At 39.8% G+C, this 17,409-nt stretch overlaps 1 protein-coding gene across 4 annotated transcripts in view; it reads left to right on the top strand.

The window, feature by feature from the left end:
- Positions 1-17,250, top strand: part of LOC126924012 (disintegrin and metalloproteinase domain-containing protein 10) — an 85,811-nt gene extending 68,561 nt beyond the window's left edge. For 2 of the 4 annotated variants that reach the window (XM_050738010.1, XM_050738012.1), the window contains exons 2-15: positions 1,780-2,040; positions 3,478-3,672; positions 8,569-8,879; positions 9,278-9,424; positions 9,515-9,663; positions 9,737-9,971; positions 10,088-10,262; positions 10,388-10,565; positions 10,685-10,862; positions 10,953-11,186; positions 11,270-11,386; positions 11,473-11,637; positions 11,740-11,872; positions 12,636-17,250. In XM_050738010.1, the coding sequence (XP_050593967.1) occupies positions 1,780-2,040; positions 3,478-3,672; positions 8,569-8,879; positions 9,278-9,424; positions 9,515-9,663; positions 9,737-9,971; positions 10,088-10,262; positions 10,388-10,565; positions 10,685-10,862; positions 10,953-11,186; positions 11,270-11,386; positions 11,473-11,637; positions 11,740-11,872; positions 12,636-12,799 (2,642 nt within the window). In that variant the 3' untranslated portion in view covers positions 12,800-17,250. The remainder of the gene's footprint in view (positions 1-1,779; positions 2,041-3,477; positions 3,673-8,568; positions 8,880-9,277; positions 9,425-9,514; positions 9,664-9,736; positions 9,972-10,087; positions 10,263-10,387; positions 10,566-10,684; positions 10,863-10,952; positions 11,187-11,269; positions 11,387-11,472; positions 11,638-11,739; positions 11,873-12,635) is intronic. The other 2 variants (XM_050738013.1, XM_050738011.1) reach the window with 2 other exon arrangements.
- Positions 17,251-17,409: the final 159 nt, after the last annotated feature.

The raw sequence follows: 17,409 nt of genomic DNA, 5'->3' as shown, positions 1-17,409 counted from the left end.
TGGTTGCATGTAACGACCACTTGTTTCGTATAAACTTTCGCTTTGGTTTGCCTCTGTACGCTGAATTAGCAAGCATCTTTGCACTTGTTAAGCAACGAACCGTCACGATTATTGACCGGGTTACAGGACTTGATTACGATATGGACGGAGTGCCTTCCTTCGAGTGCCAGAAATATCTGACGCGTAAAACGCAAGCGATATTTCTGTTTTTAACAAAATTAATTATGGATGAAACTTACTTTCTGCGAAAAATGGAAGTGTACGACTTGCCGGTTTTATAAACTGAGCGCGATATAAAAATCTATTTTTACGCCATAGTAATACTCTTCGACTTTTAAATGATTTTCATATTCGCTATAAAAAAAAAATTCTGTATATACTAACCATTTCGAAATTTTGCACGTTCATGGACAATATAACGCTCTGGCGTGTAATATCGAATTTATTTTGCAGAATTATTAAATAGGCCGTTAATTACTTCAAGTGGAATATTGTCCTGGAAAATTGCTTTACTTTTTTACTTGAAATCTCGATCATTGATCGCAATGTTAAATTCATGTCAGATCCAAATTCAAACTGAATTTAATTTCACCCTGCTTCGAAACGAATCCACTCGTTATTACTTTATTTAATTGAATATAAATGGCGTACTTTCGTTCAAGTATCTTGTTTGAAAAGTTAACTTACCGTCATACCTTTTTGTAACGAGCAAATCGACGAATAAAAGAAGGCGGTAATTATTTGGTAGGGGAAGGGCGACCTCTCCGATTCCAATGATCTTGAAATATGTTGTCAAGGTTATCACTCTGAACAATTTATTCGTATGCGTGTAACGGCTTAGTTTTCGAGATATTCGCGGATATGGCAGACTATTTATAACCATCAGCTATCGAACTCTTTATCTTTGTAGGATATTTTACTTACGAACTTGAATAAATAGCGTCACTGAAAACCTCATTGTAACGTGCGTCTTTGAAAGTTTTACTTCAAGACAGCACGCGATGCACGCTCGTAAAAATTTAATCGGACAAAAGTTTTATTCTTAAAAACTCCTCGCTCGCTCACCCGCGGGATCGATATTGGTTTGGACTAGATTTTTACGAGCGAGCAATTCGCGCGATGTCGAAGTAACATTTTCCAAGTCGCTTCTTACACTCTCGCATATACGGTTGTGAACGAGATCCTCGATTTAGATTCGACGACGACGAACTTCGGTAACTGTTTATTTCGGAATAATTGCATTTTTTCGCACTGTAACAGTGAAAATATTTCCAGTTATATAGCATTGATAATAAAATGTACTAGTAAATGTAAGCAAATATAATTTTAAATTGAATCCGATTTAATTGAAACCTAATCGTCGAAAACCCAGAAAACTGGATCTCGTTAAATACGTACGTGTAAAGGATAGGAGAAAGATGTTCAGAATGATGATCTTGACAACATATTTCAAGGTAAATGAAATCAGCGAGATCGTCCGTGTTCCAAATAATTACCCGATTAAGCGAGTTACTTTAAGCGAGAATCGGCTATGTATAGCGTCGTACGGTGGATGGTGTATCGATGCGTTAACAGGTTACGAGAAAGTTGAAATCTATGACGAAAGCGTATTTTACAGAGCGAAGAAAGTTCGGAATGGAAAGGAATAAAATTCATAGCGAATTCTACTTGACGAAGTTCAACGATTCGCGTTATTTCCCGCATCGTTCAACGAATGCCTTCGAAAGTGTGGTTAAAGACCAGTTTGAAGCATCGCCTGTTCATTTTTCTGTGTTGCAGCTCGTCGATTGAACGAATATATCCGCCACTACGAACCTCTCTCTTATCCCACCGAAGAGGTCCACCGAGGTCACTTGAGGGCCAAGAGGTCGGTTACCCGCGACAATTCCGTGACTCTGAAGTTTCGTTCGCACGGAAGGGACTTCCACATCCGACTGAAGCGAGATCTGGCTACCTTTAGCAGTAACTTAATCATCGAAGGCCCTTCCGGTCAAACGGAAGACCTCGATACCTCGCATATTTACCAGGGACACTTGGTTGGTAAGTTCCAGCTTTCTTCGTTCTTTTTTCACTTACGCGTTTCCGCGGTCGGATCTTTGATCAGCGTTCAGACGATAATTTGCGAAAATTCCTTCGCTCTATCTATATGTAGATGTATACGTAATAGAGACGGGAAGGGAAATTAGAAAAAGTGTCCGTGTCTAATGTAATATCCGAATATGTAAGAGTAATGATGTTATCCTCTTTCGATAGCTTGCTCGCTGGCGTTTGAAAATGGAACGTTTCGTACGTTGCTCCACCTATCCGTTGATATCGAAATGCGAAAAGAAACGCAGTTCCCAGTGAGAAGGTTATCGAACTCTACGTGGAAATTACGGAAGATGCGCGTAGGGTGAAGGTGCGCGGTGTCGATGGTCGCAGACGACGGCGCACAATGTACGCGAAAAGAACGAAACAACCGGTAAATAGACGTAAAATACGACGCAACAAGGAATATAGTCTAACAATCGTGAGACTCTCTGTACCTATACCTATACTTATAGCTATAGCTATAGCTACAGCGTAAATCACGAGCTGCTTGCTCCTTACGTGTGCGCTGTTACATTGTAAAACTTTATTCTGAAACGAGCGAGTACCGTTTTACGGTATAGTTCGAGCGTTGTATCTACTCCTAAGTCAGTCGCGATTCGCGCGCGATACCAGGTGTGGCACGCAAAAGTGCGTGTACGTACTGACTGAGATCTTTGTTTCCACTCTAATAATTTACGGGAGTTCGTGCAAAGGAGGACGTTTTAAATTATAGATCGGCTCGCTCGTTGGAACGGTTTATCTTTCGCTTTTGCACTTGCGACCCTCGGCGACCCGGTTACGTCTAACCGTGGTCCGTGGTCCGTGTTTACCGTGGACCGGAAGAAAACAGCCAACTCTCTTATTTCGATTTTTAAAGAGAAGAAGAGAAAGATCTATTTTAAAAATTGCTGACATTCAGCGATACTTGACCACGAGATTTTCTTCCATTTTATCAAAGTGGATAGGAAGAACCAGTTGACATAGGTGGTCTGATATAACGTTTCCTGCGATGTAAATATTTATTCGTCCGTAGGACGCGACGGACAAAACAAAATTAAACGTCGCACGATCTTCTCCACGGTGCAGTATCCTATTTTTTAAAAGAAACGAAATGCATATTCCGATCGCGTTTAAAGTGATATCGCTTAAAATCTTGAAACGTACTTGCAACAGTTGAATATTACGATTAAAAAAAAAAAAAAACTTGTATATTTTTATATTATTGGCAACAGCGACAAGCAGCTAAATTTATAACATTTGATAACTACACAGTTCGAAAGATTAATTATATTTAACGGGCTTAACGCTGAAACTTGAGAGACCGCATTACGAATATTTGTCGAAAATTTGTCTCTATAATTGACCGATATAGTTGTTAAATATGTAGGGGACCGTTATTATTTGCAGGTGAACCTGGCAGTCACGTGTTCGGAAGCATCAGCGACGGTGTTTTCCACGGAAAAATCATTTCGCCTCGCGGTGGCGCGTGGTACGTGGAAAAGGCGCACTATTACTTTCCGCCGCACGAGATAAATGACACGTTACATTCGGTCATTTATCACGAAAATAACGTCGGGGACCCGTACACCCATCTTCGAAAAGGTACGTCGAATCTTTTCCGTCTCCTTTTTTCTTGCTTTCTTCGTTTGGTATATTTTTCTCTTAAATAATATTATCATAATAAAAATCGGTCCGACGAACAATTTTAGACCAGATATATCGTTATATTGGATTTGCCGAATGAAGAAAAGTGAAGGAAAAACGGGAAAACTTTTCAGACTAACAAACAGATCTAATTTTACACGATTATTACGATTAACCGACTACGCTAACTACGCTTTGAGTAAGTGTTGTGATGCATCATTCGATCTAATTAAACACAATAATTAATTTTAATTACACAGCCCGCGTTTCCACGGCAGATTAAAACGGCAGCTTCGCATACCCCCATCTTCGATAAAATGTAAATCTCCTCCGTCCTTGTTAAAAATCTTTGCGCGTTTACGCTTTTACGCGTTTACGCGTTTTCGAAGCACAGTGAAATTGGTCAAGTGGTAAATTTGTTTACGTAAATGTGCAAACGGTATTAAAACGGAATCTAAAATCGACGATCGATAGTATTTGTATATACTTGCATGGATAATTGCGACGACCGTGTATATCGCGCAATTGAGTAACGCAATAACCGTGTCCGTGAAGCGAAATAATCGAAATACGACAAACGTTAGTCGACGAATACTCGAAAGGAGAGCCGCTCTATCTTGCATCTCGATCTAGCCTAGCTTCTTATGCTAAAATATAGTACGTAGATGGTCAGTGATAAAGATTCGCGTACCATTCTTGCCATCGACGTTGTACAGGTTACACGTACCGAGATCATAATGCGATAATAAATATCGATCAAAGTTTCGAAGGAGCAATAAAGTGGTAAGAAGATAAGCTCTTTACTGGACATAAACAATTACATAACGGTGCATAAGTCGGATCAGAGCTGTACGAAAGTAAACGACGGGCCATAAAATAAGCAGGAAATCGTTAAAGTAATTTTTAATCTCCGATACGACTTGTTTCCGTAGCAAATTTATTTACTTTGTTATTCCGTGATAGCGCCTTTAATCCTATTGCTGTGCCGCTTGTTCGATAAATGAAGTTCGTGTAATAGAACCATTGTCTTATCAGCGTTGAGAAGAAGTGGCAACTAGCCAATTCTTTGCACAAATTTTTCCGTCTTTGATATTCGTACGTTCGAATATTCGTGTCTATGTATGTATATCAGAATGCAACTTTGTTTCCTGCGAAATCCGATTGACTTTTAATAATCTACTCGGTACTCGGTACTCGGTACTCGAAAGATTTATTTTTATCCAAAGCTTTATTTCACTTATATTCCGTTCCAAAATACTAAATGTCAATATCGTGTCAAGTGATTTTAAACAACTTCCTTACGCTATAATACCCGAACGAGATCGTAATAGCTACTTGTTGGTTCTTTCGATCGATTCTATTTACCGACTTATGTCTAAGATAGACAAAGATAAACGGAGAAGCAATCCTGCTCGGACGGAGAAGCGCTCGTTGGAGGATTATCAATCCGATAGTTGCGTGATGCGTAGAAGTTCCGTTTGAAAGAAACGGCGTGTTGCGGCGGTTGACAAAAGTCGGCTAGCCGCGAGTAGGATGCGGAAGAAAGGTTCGGCGATAGAAAAGCACGACGCCTCTTCTCCGTGACTCTAAACATAGATACGCGTACCGCCTCTATAGATCCGACGGACAGGTCGCGTCGACGCGAATGCATACGTATTCGCAACGGCGCCACGCGACCCTGCGTTTACACACTTGGACGGACAGCACCCCTTTGCCACGCGACGTACACAGGTTTCTCCCTTTCTCGAACCGACGGACTAAACAGTCGGCGTTACGAGCCATCCTTAAAGGAGCACCCAGCCGTGTACAGTTTTTAAGCGAATCGCCTTAACGACACACGCTGGTCTGCGTAGCCGACTCTGAATTGAACGTTCGTGAATAAAGGCACACGCAAACACGCGTCGCGCACGCTAGTTAGAGAGTCAAATACTCAAACGAGTAGCGCATAGCTAGCAGCCTGAACCCGAAGGTCTCGTCGAGTTAAAGTGCTTAACGACGCGCGTACAGCTTGATCGAGAATGCTGAATTTGACCCTGGAAAAGATTGCCATTTTTTAAACTTTCTTCCCGTTGGAAATCTGTTGTCTCGCTCTCGCCTCGCCTCCTTCTCGCTTATTTCGATAACGCTAGTCGGATTACTTGGCGGAAATGCTCGTTGTTTCGAAAGAGAGTCGTTATTATCGAACGTTTTGCCAACTGGCTACATGTTTGAACCTGTTCGAAGTAGTCTATTCCGGTTTGAAACCAGTGTACAGCCATACGGAGAGATCGCGCATTCCGTATAAAGGTCTCCAGCGAGCGGGTTGATAGGGTGAATTCCTCGCGCTATTCGTGATATCATTACGGAAGAAAGTAGTCTATTCGGGTGCATATACCGGTACGAGGAGAGAAACAAGGGTGAAAGGTGTTGGCCGAGTTCGAATTAGACATCGCCGAGAACACGGCTCAGCCCCGTTCCGTTTCTATAGATATACGTGTGCAGATTTCACCCCGGTCTTGACCATCTCCACCGTGTTTACAGCTTTTATGCAAATAACCGGCGCTTAAATAAACAGTTGCCGTTTCGTGTATAATATTTATCGCGCTTCTCGTGTATATTGCGCTTCGCGGACGAAAACTCCCGCCATCTTGCCTGTTTCCGTGCAGGATAGACGCGAGTAGCAGTGTGCGTGCCGTTATGAATCTGCAAAATTAAGGACCGGCGAGTTCCCTTGCACCATTCGCTTTCCTTTCAAAGTATCGTTATCGAATTAACAGCGCGTTATTACAACTGTAAAGACATACCTTTTAAAAATCTTAATACGATCTTTGCCCAAGCTTTTCAGCACCGTCGTTAAATAACCGATTCGTGCTACAAATTTTTTTAAGAAATATTTTTCCCTATCTTTTATATTTTTCATCGTCGCCGATGAATTTCGATCGCAGCTTACGTCCGTGATTTCGCGGTAAACCGTCCTTTGACCGAAATTTATCTTCGCGATTCGATCGTTACTCGCATCGATCAGCATGTGCGACGCGTCGATGCAAATCACGAGCCAATCTGCCAAGTTTCCTTTGTTAGTCTTTGGCGAAGAGTAAAAGCGAAAGGTGCGCTGTCGGAGATTGGAGAGCGTATAACGCCGATACGAATTAACGCTATCGCGTAGGTGATATCGATAAAGCTGGCCAACATCGTGACATCGAAACGCCAAGTCGTTAAAGCTCGTGGCTCACGGTTAACCCGCCGATAAAACCAGCACCGGCCGCTGTAATTATCCTGGATAGCAAGACCGACGATATCAGCCTGTTCTTATTACGCGACACTTGTGCTCTACGATTCGATTGTAAAAAGTAGAAAGAGAATTTAGGCGGAGGCACGCAACGGCGATCCCAATCGGTTACCGTTATGTTTAACCATAATATCAGGTATTAACTAGCTACAAATATTGCCGCGCTTTCGTCTCTCTGATCACGAGCATCCGCCCTCTCGTTAGCAATAGGATTAATACGATGTTATCGATGCAGCGACACTTGAATTTGGTTGTACGAGTTATTATAATCGACTATCGTTTGGATTATAACAGCGTACGGGTTACGCGTTGTTTAATTTTATATAGTTCCTAAGGGCGGATTACGATCGTTATCGTTATCGTTAATCGCTTTTTTGATAGACCCTTGTCGAATTTGTTAATCTTTTTCGCTCCTGTTACGGTTAAACTGGAATGATCAATACCGTACAAATGATTTATACCTTGAGTTATTAAAAGAGAAATTATAAATTTTAAGAAAACGTTTGTTCCTGAATAATGGAATAACTTTTTAGCTACGTTTTCGAGTTACGTTAGAATCTCGGTAGATACGTATGATACGCGGACGGTCGTAACCCGCGAGAATCACACGACGAACGCGTTAAACGGCAAAGTAAAGAATCGTCGAAGCCGGGCCTTTAAAGCTAAATTATGAAAATCTCGACTCGTAAAAAATGATAGAACGTCGCGTGTAGGTTTGCTCGGCCGCTCGTCTGGTTGGTATGCCACGTCGCGTCACGCCGTGCAGTGTCGGTCGGTGGACGATGAAAGAGGAAGTGTGATTTCACACCCATACGTAGGTGGGTGACCACGTCCTCGAAATAATAGCATCGCCGTTACGGATGATACGACACCCAAGGGGAAGCGGTTAGAGTTTGCCATTATATGGCGCATTATGTCCGTGCATCCGCTTTACAGACACAGCTCCCTGCATTTCGAAATTACGCGAATAATTAAACCGCGCATCGGCGCTTCCGCCGCGACGCGTTATAAACTTCCCTTGCAAGATGAAACGCGTTTCTTACGTTCTTAGAGTACCTATACGTGTGTATCGAATGTTCGTGTTTCGTCGAAATGTTTCTGCAAACGACCCTTCTACGCTTTAACGGATCCGGATTTTCCCCCGTAGTTACTTTCCATCGAAAACGCGAACGGTGAGAGATTCGAACCCCGCGGAACGACTTTAGTTCAAGAATCGGCGAAATGTCCGGCCGCTTCGGAAATTTTAATCCCGCTGCGAATAGTCGGACTATGTTTGACATTTTGTATCTTTCACGGTCGCATCACGATCAACTTGGACGCGATGCGCGTAATCTTTTCTTTTTTTCCCTGTAGGAAATCTATTCGTGGACGTATAAGTCCTTAGCGTATAATTACCAAACGGTGTATAACGCGGTGAAACAACGAGTTTAACTATATACATAGTATGTATCTCCTTATTTCGAAAGTCTGTTTTTTCAAAGTATTAAAAATTAGCATCGTCGACGGACAATCTTATTTTCCATATTTGTAACGTAATTATTAGCGTAGCTAATAGAATAGAATTAACGTTTTACCGTTGTTCGTAGGCGAATCCGGCGGTTGTGGTATCACCGATGACGTGGTGGAGTGGATGGACAGAGTTCAAAATTCCGCCATACCGGACGTTTCTCGTCCGGTAACCACGAGTAAAACGAGTAAAAACGAGAAGATATTCAAATCTCAGGTGAAACCGTGGAACGGTGATCAAGAATCGCCGGGTCACAAATATTCGAGAGAAGCTAATGAACCTAGTCATCGAAGAACACGGAGGGCAACCAGGCCGAAGGAGGATAACAAAAACACTTGTTCTCTTTTTATTCAAACCGATCCACTCATATGGAGACATATATCGGAACAGGTAAATTTAGAATACACGCAAACCTACGTTTTTTCCTTTAAGTTTGTTTTAACGTGGTTTCAATCTTGAAATGAATCTTGAAAGGAGAAAGATAATCCGAAGTAGAAGCGAAATAAAATTTACCACGAAAACTTAATAACTCGTCGTAGAATCGTCGACTTCTCCGAACACGTACAATTCCCCGGTTCTAGTCACATTCGTACGACTATTTCTTAGTAATAGCGGGAGATGGCGTAATTTCATTTCGCATTTTCTTCTAAACTAGACGTCTCGGCATTCCGGTGTCCTTGGCCCGATAGAATATTTCCATTTCTGCATTTTCTTCGGTCGGACATTCTTTCCCGTGCCGTTATAAAAATGAGAAAAATATTTGAAAATTTTGTCGACTGCACTTTCAGTTACATCATGACGCGGAGAAGACCAGAGAAGAAATACTGTCTCTGATCGCGCACCACGTTACCGCTGTGAATTACATCTATAGAGACACCAGATTTGACGGCAGAATCAAACATAGGAATATTAAATTCGAGGTGCAACGGATAAAGGTGACTACATCATTGGATAATTTCTACGCGCCGCCAATATACCATCTGTCACGCGTTGAACGTTAAATACGACTATTCTGTTCGCGATAGATCGACGACGATACAGCTTGCACGCCCCAACAAACGTATGGCGAGCCAAACCCGTTCTGCATGGAGAACATTGACGTTAGCAACTTTTTAAATTTACATTCGCTCGGCAACCACGAAGATTTTTGCCTCGCCTATGTGTTCACATATAGGTACGAAAACAGTGAACTATTCTAAAATATACGTATCAAGAAGATTTATATCGCTGGTCTATATTATTAACAGAGATTTTACTGGCGGCACGCTTGGTCTTGCTTGGGTAGCCTCCGCATCCGGTGCATCCGGTGGCATTTGCGAAAGATACAAAACATACACGGAAACTGTCGGGGGAATGTATCAATCCACCAAGAGATCTTTGAATACCGGAATCATCACATTTGTTAATTACAATAGCAGAGTACCACCGAAGGTGTCACAGCTGACATTGGCCCACGAGATAGGACATAATTTCGGATCGCCTGTAAGGATTTATAGTGGAACATTGGAGGATTTATCGTTACATCGTTATTGTAATCGTTTGTTTTCGCAGCATTTCGTTTCACCTTAACCCAGCATTTAATCGTGCTTTCTTTGCAGCACGATTTTCCACCGGAATGCAGACCTGGTGGATTGCACGGAAATTATATTATGTTTGCGTCAGCGACAAGCGGTGACCGACCTAATAATAGTAAATTTTCGAAATGCAGTATCGGTAATATCAGCAACGTTTTAGACGCCATCGAAGACAACAAGAAAAGAAATTGTTTCACCGGTATGTGTGCGTGTGTGCGCTTGTGTGTGTGTGTGTGTATAGTTGAGGAAGCGTCAAGGAGGATAAAGTATGCTTATGCTTATGCGAAAGGTGAATCTTATTTCGTTTAATTCGTTTATATGCAGCTTCTGCTGGTGCATTCTGTGGGAATAAGATCGTCGAAGCTGGAGAAGAATGCGATTGCGGTTACGATGACGATGAATGCGTGGATAAATGTTGCTATCCGAGACAAGTATCGGAATTGGATAAGATAAAAAATGAGACGGCGAAAGGCTGCACCAGAAAGTCCGGAACACAATGCAGGTACGTATGTTTCGCACAGTGTGCTCGAAGCTACATTTTATAAAAAAAAAAAAATTTGCGACACGGAATGCATCGTCCGACTTGCATAATCGCGAGTCTCACGAGTCCCTTTCTTACAGCCCCAGTCAAGGGCCTTGCTGTTCCAGCGAATCGTGCCAGTTCGTTCCTCTCTCTAAAAATGTTCAATGCAAAGCGGAATCGGATTGTAGTTACAATTCGACTTGTAATGGACGATCCTCCGAGTGTCCTCCGCCATTGCCAAGGGCTAACAAAACTAGATGCAACGAGGGAACTCAGGTAAACGAGGCTTTTAAATTTGCCGAGATTTTTACGTGGAACGATGCATATAGATATTTTGGAAATTATGTTCCGAAAATTTGTTCGCAGTTGTGCATCAATGGCGAGTGTACAGGATCGATTTGCCTAGAGTGGAACCTGACCGAGTGCTTTTTGACTAGTAACGTAATTCCAAATATCGATAAACGTAAATTGTGCGAATTAGCTTGTCAAAATGGAACCGATCCATCGACCTGCCGTAGTACTAGCGAATTTGCGCACGTTGTTGGTCTGCCCGAAGGTGGAATTAGCCTCCGGCCTGGATCACCTTGTGATAACTTTCAAGTAAAAACCTGATATTATATATTACTTTATAAATTTACTATTTACGTTTAGAGCTTTTAATAGCGATAGAACGCTCCTTCTAGGGATATTGTGATGTATTTTTGAAGTGTAGAGCGGTTGACGCGGAAGGACCATTAGCCAGACTGAAGAATCTTTTATTCAATAAGGACACGTTGCGTACAGTGGCACAATGGATAACCGTAAGTATGAATTTCATCTATACGCTGCAGTCACTTTGCCTCATCCGAGATTATACCAATGTAATATCGAACGTTTTCCATCTTAGGAATTCTGGTGGGCCGTGCTATTAATGGGAATAGCCTTTATTATTTTCATGGGTTTATTCATCAAGTGCTGTGCCGTTCATACTCCTTCGAGTAATCCTAAGAAACCACCAGCCAGACGTATTAGCGATACTTTAAGAAGACCGATGAATACTCTGAGAAGAATGGTATGTCGTCTGAAAGAATAATAAAATACGATATAAATGATCGAACACAAGTAGTTTGTCTATACTTTAAAATAAAAAATGGCGTAATTATCGTTTTTATAGCGACATCCACATGGCGGAGGTGGAGCCGGTCCCAGAAGTATACCCCCTAGACAAAATCAAGGAGGCCATGGTGCTACTCGGGGCCCGTCTCACGGCTATGGAGAGGGTAGAGGTGCTCAATATTATCCCAAAGGTAAATCCACGTGATAATTTCGATCGCTTTTTAATGCAGCTATCGTTGCTCGAGTTTGATCCTAATAAATGTTGCTCGTTCTAATACGTACCGTATGTTTGTTTATTACCTGGTAAAATATGGATTAAACTCAAGCTAAGAAGCTTGCCGTTATGTATTTGTCCCTGTGTGATCTGCAACTACATCAATGTTTTTTCCTGTTTGCATCTTCCTCGCATTGATTGACGCGCATCACTACCTGATACTATCGTTCTATGACCTACAGAGGTGAGCTGGGGCCTATACTTTATACCCTTGGTAGGAGCAAATTCACGAATAGAATCACGATAGGTGCTACGATGTTGTACGATGAACGAGTCATTCTCGATATCACGATATCGTTGTGAATTCTTGTATTTGCTCCTGGTAGTCTCTCTTTCATAACCATTCGACGAAAGCCATCGGCTAGAACTTTCATTCGATCATTGATATCAAAGTAAAATTTAGTATCAGTATCTACTCCGCTTACGCATCGTTCGTATTAATTTCGATAGTATTTTTGCGAAATATGGCTTTTGTATGATTAGTGGATCTTGCTAGAAGTATTTATTATCTTGCTGGTAATCGAATAAAACTTAAGTGCATGATAAATTTTGTCATTTTTCCAACCAAGCCAGAGCCAAGTGGCTGTAGCAATAACGACTAACTTATTATCTCGGTACATTCGTTGTTTAGTTGGCTTCGATATTTCTTTTCACCATCGAATACTTTTGTAAACTTTAAGCAGGCTATCGCTCGGTTCCCACAGCTAGTGCGCCACCCAGTAGCAGCGCAGCACCCAACTACGGCCGGTCCAATCATCCAGAACTGTACGCCGGCGCCTATTCGGGCTCCGGGGGAGGGGGGCGGGCCTCAGCCTACGAGATGAGGCATCACAACAAGGTGTGACGACCTTAGAGAACTATCACGGACGAGAGACGGTCTCGACGTTGCACCGTAAATTGTTCTCTTGTTTAATGCCAAACTGTGAAACGAGCCGATTCACCCAACATACGATATCTCTCGTAATCGAGATCGACGGAATCAATGGAAGAATACAGAGCGCGATCGAAAACATTCGAAAGTTCCGACGACCGTCGATCTACGTTTTTATTTCGATTCAAGTAACTCGCGCAAGGGAACTGGTTCGGAAATTGTAAATTGAACAAGTGTATTATATAATCAATGGTGGTGATATATTGAGACTTCTCGTTTGACATTAAGCTTTTGTCGAGCTGATTTTTATCGGCAAACGTACGAGGACATCGACGTTGCGAAAACAAAACGAACGATGCCGTTGCACGTGATGGATCGTAAACTGCGAAATCGTTAAAAGACTAATATTATGCGATTCTCTGTAATTCGTCTTTTAAATGTTTCCTGCTGATTCCTCCGTGTTGCCATTAAATATTTTTCGTGTCTCGATCAAAATTACAAGGCTCTCGATAAATCTCTTTGTCCGCGAAATTCTTTGATATCAATGTACAGATCGAAGTTGCGGAAATTTATTTCTGTGGACAACGCTGGATTCGCACAGCAATATTGAGTAATATCGAACGCAACGTATTTTTATCGTTCGATATAAAAACATTTATGGCCAAGATTGCATAGTAGCGTTTACGCCTCGATTTCTTGACGAAGTCGAATTTTTGCGTGTTTTTCGCTCCGGAAAGCATACTTTTATACATACATGGAGACTGTTGGTTAGAAGAAGAAGGGAAGTTCAAAGGGATAACGGAGACGACAATATATATTTGGAATAAGCGTTAGGATGATAACCGTAATTTTTGAAAAGCTCCCATTGAACGTACCTTGTGCCTTTTAACTCTTGTACGCGATTATTATGTACATTATTCTATTATAGTACGATTTTAAAAGACAGACTTTTTTCTTTCTTTTATTTCAATGTTCTTCCAAATGCATGTTTTTTATTCAAAGTTAAGCTTTTAATTATTAGCATTTTTTATACAAATATAGGTAAAGATAATTAATAAGTAATGCCAAAATGTTTAAATATGATTTTCTTTTCTCTTTTTTTTTTTTTTTTTTTTTTTAATGCATTTATACATAAGTTATAGCGTATAAGGATATTATTTTATTTAAATCTAAAAATTGTTGTGATTATACTACCGCTTTCCGCAGCGAAAGAGCGCGTTTACCATTACCAAACTATTGCAGGTCATTCACTTGATCTCTACCATTGTAGTATAATAATTAATGATATGTAATATTCTTATACTAATTTTTATTAGCCAATTGAAACGAGCAAAGTTACGAGAGAGACTATGAACATGGGAGAAAAGTATCAACAAACAAATTTTTATAGTTATATTTCATTAACGACTATTCTGCTGAAAATGATATCGAATAATGTCGGTTCTATTATAATTACGCTGATTATTAATGATATTATTACTATTAATTATTATTATTATTATTATTATTATTATTATTATTATCATCATCATCATTATTACTATTATGGCTATTACTATTATTAATTAGTTATCTATTGCAAATGATAATTTATCTTCGCTATGGCGAATGTTATAAGTTGTATTTAAATATGGTTTTTAACTTACAATTATAGAGGGCTGAACCGTAAACGCGCTTTAATGACGCGCATAGCGGACCAAAGACGAGCCCTCCTTTTGAGATATAAACGTGTTTTAATATACATGGGCTCATTTGTGCACTGCTGCACACTCGTATGCCACACAAACAAAATTCGCACGTGTCCAACGGCGAAACGTACTAAATTGTACGCGATATATACACTTCCTTTCTCGAAACGCCAAAATGTTATACGTGATTGACTGAATTTTTTTACTCGTCCCTCGTCGAACCTTCTTGAGCAAATTCTCTCCAATTTGTTCCATGTGTTTCTATTCGAGGCGATAATCGAATGTGCAGATATTTACTATCACTATGAATAGCGATATAATAACGATTTATTAATATCGTAACCTAGCGTTTTTCTTTTGTCCAATGTTTTTAATCGAACATCGTTAGGCTTAGCAATATTTTCATAAGGAAATGTGTTTCCTATTTCTTCTCGTTCTACATGTGATGAAAAATGTCATTAGATACCGTTCAACGTTACAGACAGATAGTTTATACGCTACAAAGACATAGATTTCGTTTAGACGATGATCCAGAAACTTAACAATTTTAAACGTAGAGTCGTGCAAGACAGAAGGAACATTAACAGGGATGAAGGGATAAAAGAAGGAGGTGTCCGCCAAATCGCAGGAAATACGAGTTTGCGGATCGTGTGGAAATGTACAATAGTCGCAATGTGATTAAAAAAAATGTGGATCATACGAAAGCTGATGCTTGAAAGATACGTGCGAAAGTGGGAAAGAACAAAAGAGCGAAGAAAAGGTATGGGAAGGGAATGGGCGTGAAAGAATAAAAGAGAGAGTGTTAAACTGTGTACATATATTGATATTATATATACATAAACGATAATTATATAACCATAACAAATGGTAAAGCGAATATAAAAAAAAAATACTTGTTTTTATATCAAATCTGTATTATAGCGAAATATTATCCTGTATTTTGTAATCGGGACGGAAATTTAAGGATGACGAACGAATGCCTGTATGTGCGTGTAATCGAGCCCTTAGGTTTTTAAGGTAATGACTTTTTTAACGACGATCCAACGTGGACCGGACCGGATCGTTTGAGAGATAGATTATTTAAGCAGTTTTGAAGTTTCTTGCATATAGATGCAACAGGATTCCGTTTGGTCCCATTTGTAATCGCTCGTCCGATCGTAACATAAAAGTTAATTATGTTATTTCCAAGTGTTTCATGGCAATCCATGAGTACAACATACTGCCATTCGTAGTAACGCGTAGCAAAGAAGGTCGAACGACTTTTCAAAGCATAAGCGATAACGCGCTATAAATCTACTTGGGAAAATGTATTAAAATTAACCTGACGTTAACATCATTTTTATCGTATGTATTTATATAATTATCGTATATTATGATAATACAAGGAACAATAATTTATTGTTTTTGATATGACTGATTATGAGATTTCCGTAAAAGTCGGGTATCGACTGCCGTTCAATCACCGATCACGATGCGTAGAGAACGTATTCGTCTACTCATGCGTAGGTGAATCCATCGTTGTTTCATTACCGTTCATGATTATTCTTGCTTCCATTTCACTGCCATAAGAACGATTCAAATGACTGAATACAAGATCAAAATAAAAGAAAACGGAAGAGAAATAATGGCATTGTTTCGAAAAGAGAAGCCTAAGACGAGCGTAGAATGGGATCAAGTATTCTAGTATCTAGTTGACAAAAACGTTGCTTGCCCGTATTGAGAGAATTATAGCGATTAAAAAGCAAAAGTATGTTTTCATTCATCATTTGTCTCCGAGGAGTCTCTACTACATATGCTTAAGCTCAATCATTTCTGCGCTGTCTGGATTAAGATCGCGTTCTATCATCATTATTACTATTATTATTATCATTATTACTACTACTACTACTACTACTACTACTACTACTAACTACTGCTACTATTACTACTATTATTATTATTAATTATCATTATTCGGTAATTGTGCATCTCGCAGCACATTATGTGATAAACAATTTCTGTGCGGCACGAACAAATTCTTCGATTAAAAGAAAATTTCAATGTCTGCAAAAAAAACAGCATCTTTAAAGTACCTATCTTAATCCAGACGTGTGTCATCGTGACGCAATGCACACTACTTTATCACTTGTACATAATGTTAGTAAGGAAGAAACAAAAAGAAATCGAAGATTATATTTTTTCTATCGATCCAAAAATGTGGTGACCTATCAACATCGTGCATCCGAGATTAGTTTCATCTACGTTAAATTTTTCATGTCCGTTCCGATATGATTTTAGCTAAAATAGTACGTACATACATACATACATACATACATACATACATACATACATATGTTGTTTCGTTTCGCCAAGAGTTCGTACGTTCTACGTGTAGAAAGTATTACTTGGATATCATAAAATCACCAAGTTGCCTTTATGTTTTATGTGCCGTAGTGTTTTATTTCATTTTTAATTCATACAAACAGTTTTAAGCTCTGTATTTTGAATCGATACTTTGATGTAAGTTTTATTAAGCATGATACTGACCAATCGCCTGAACGTTGCTTCAGACCACCACTCTCTCTTTTTCCCAATGTCTAGAACGTGGCGAGTGTTTTAAAGAATACTATAAATAAAAGAAATCTGATTGTGAATCATTTGTGTTATGTTAATGTGATTATAAAAAAAAAAAAGGAAAAAAAAGAAGAAAAACAAGAACATTGTAAAGAACTAAATAAAGCATACATTTTACATTTATATCATTGTACTTTCTACCATATTCTCCGTCACTGTCATATCCATTCACGTATTGTTACTTATCATTTATCTATTATTTATTACTATAAGTGACAATGATACCATAATTTAGGAAATCTGAATTTTCAACGTAAATTGCATGTATCAGCGACGATGTTT

This window comes from Bombus affinis, chromosome 14 (genome assembly GCF_024516045.1).
Source record: "Bombus affinis isolate iyBomAffi1 chromosome 14, iyBomAffi1.2, whole genome shotgun sequence".
Lineage (NCBI taxonomy): Eukaryota > Metazoa > Arthropoda > Insecta > Hymenoptera > Apidae > Bombus > Bombus affinis.
Note: the sequence above shows the minus strand (reverse complement) of the source record. Positions and strands in the feature narration are given on the sequence as shown.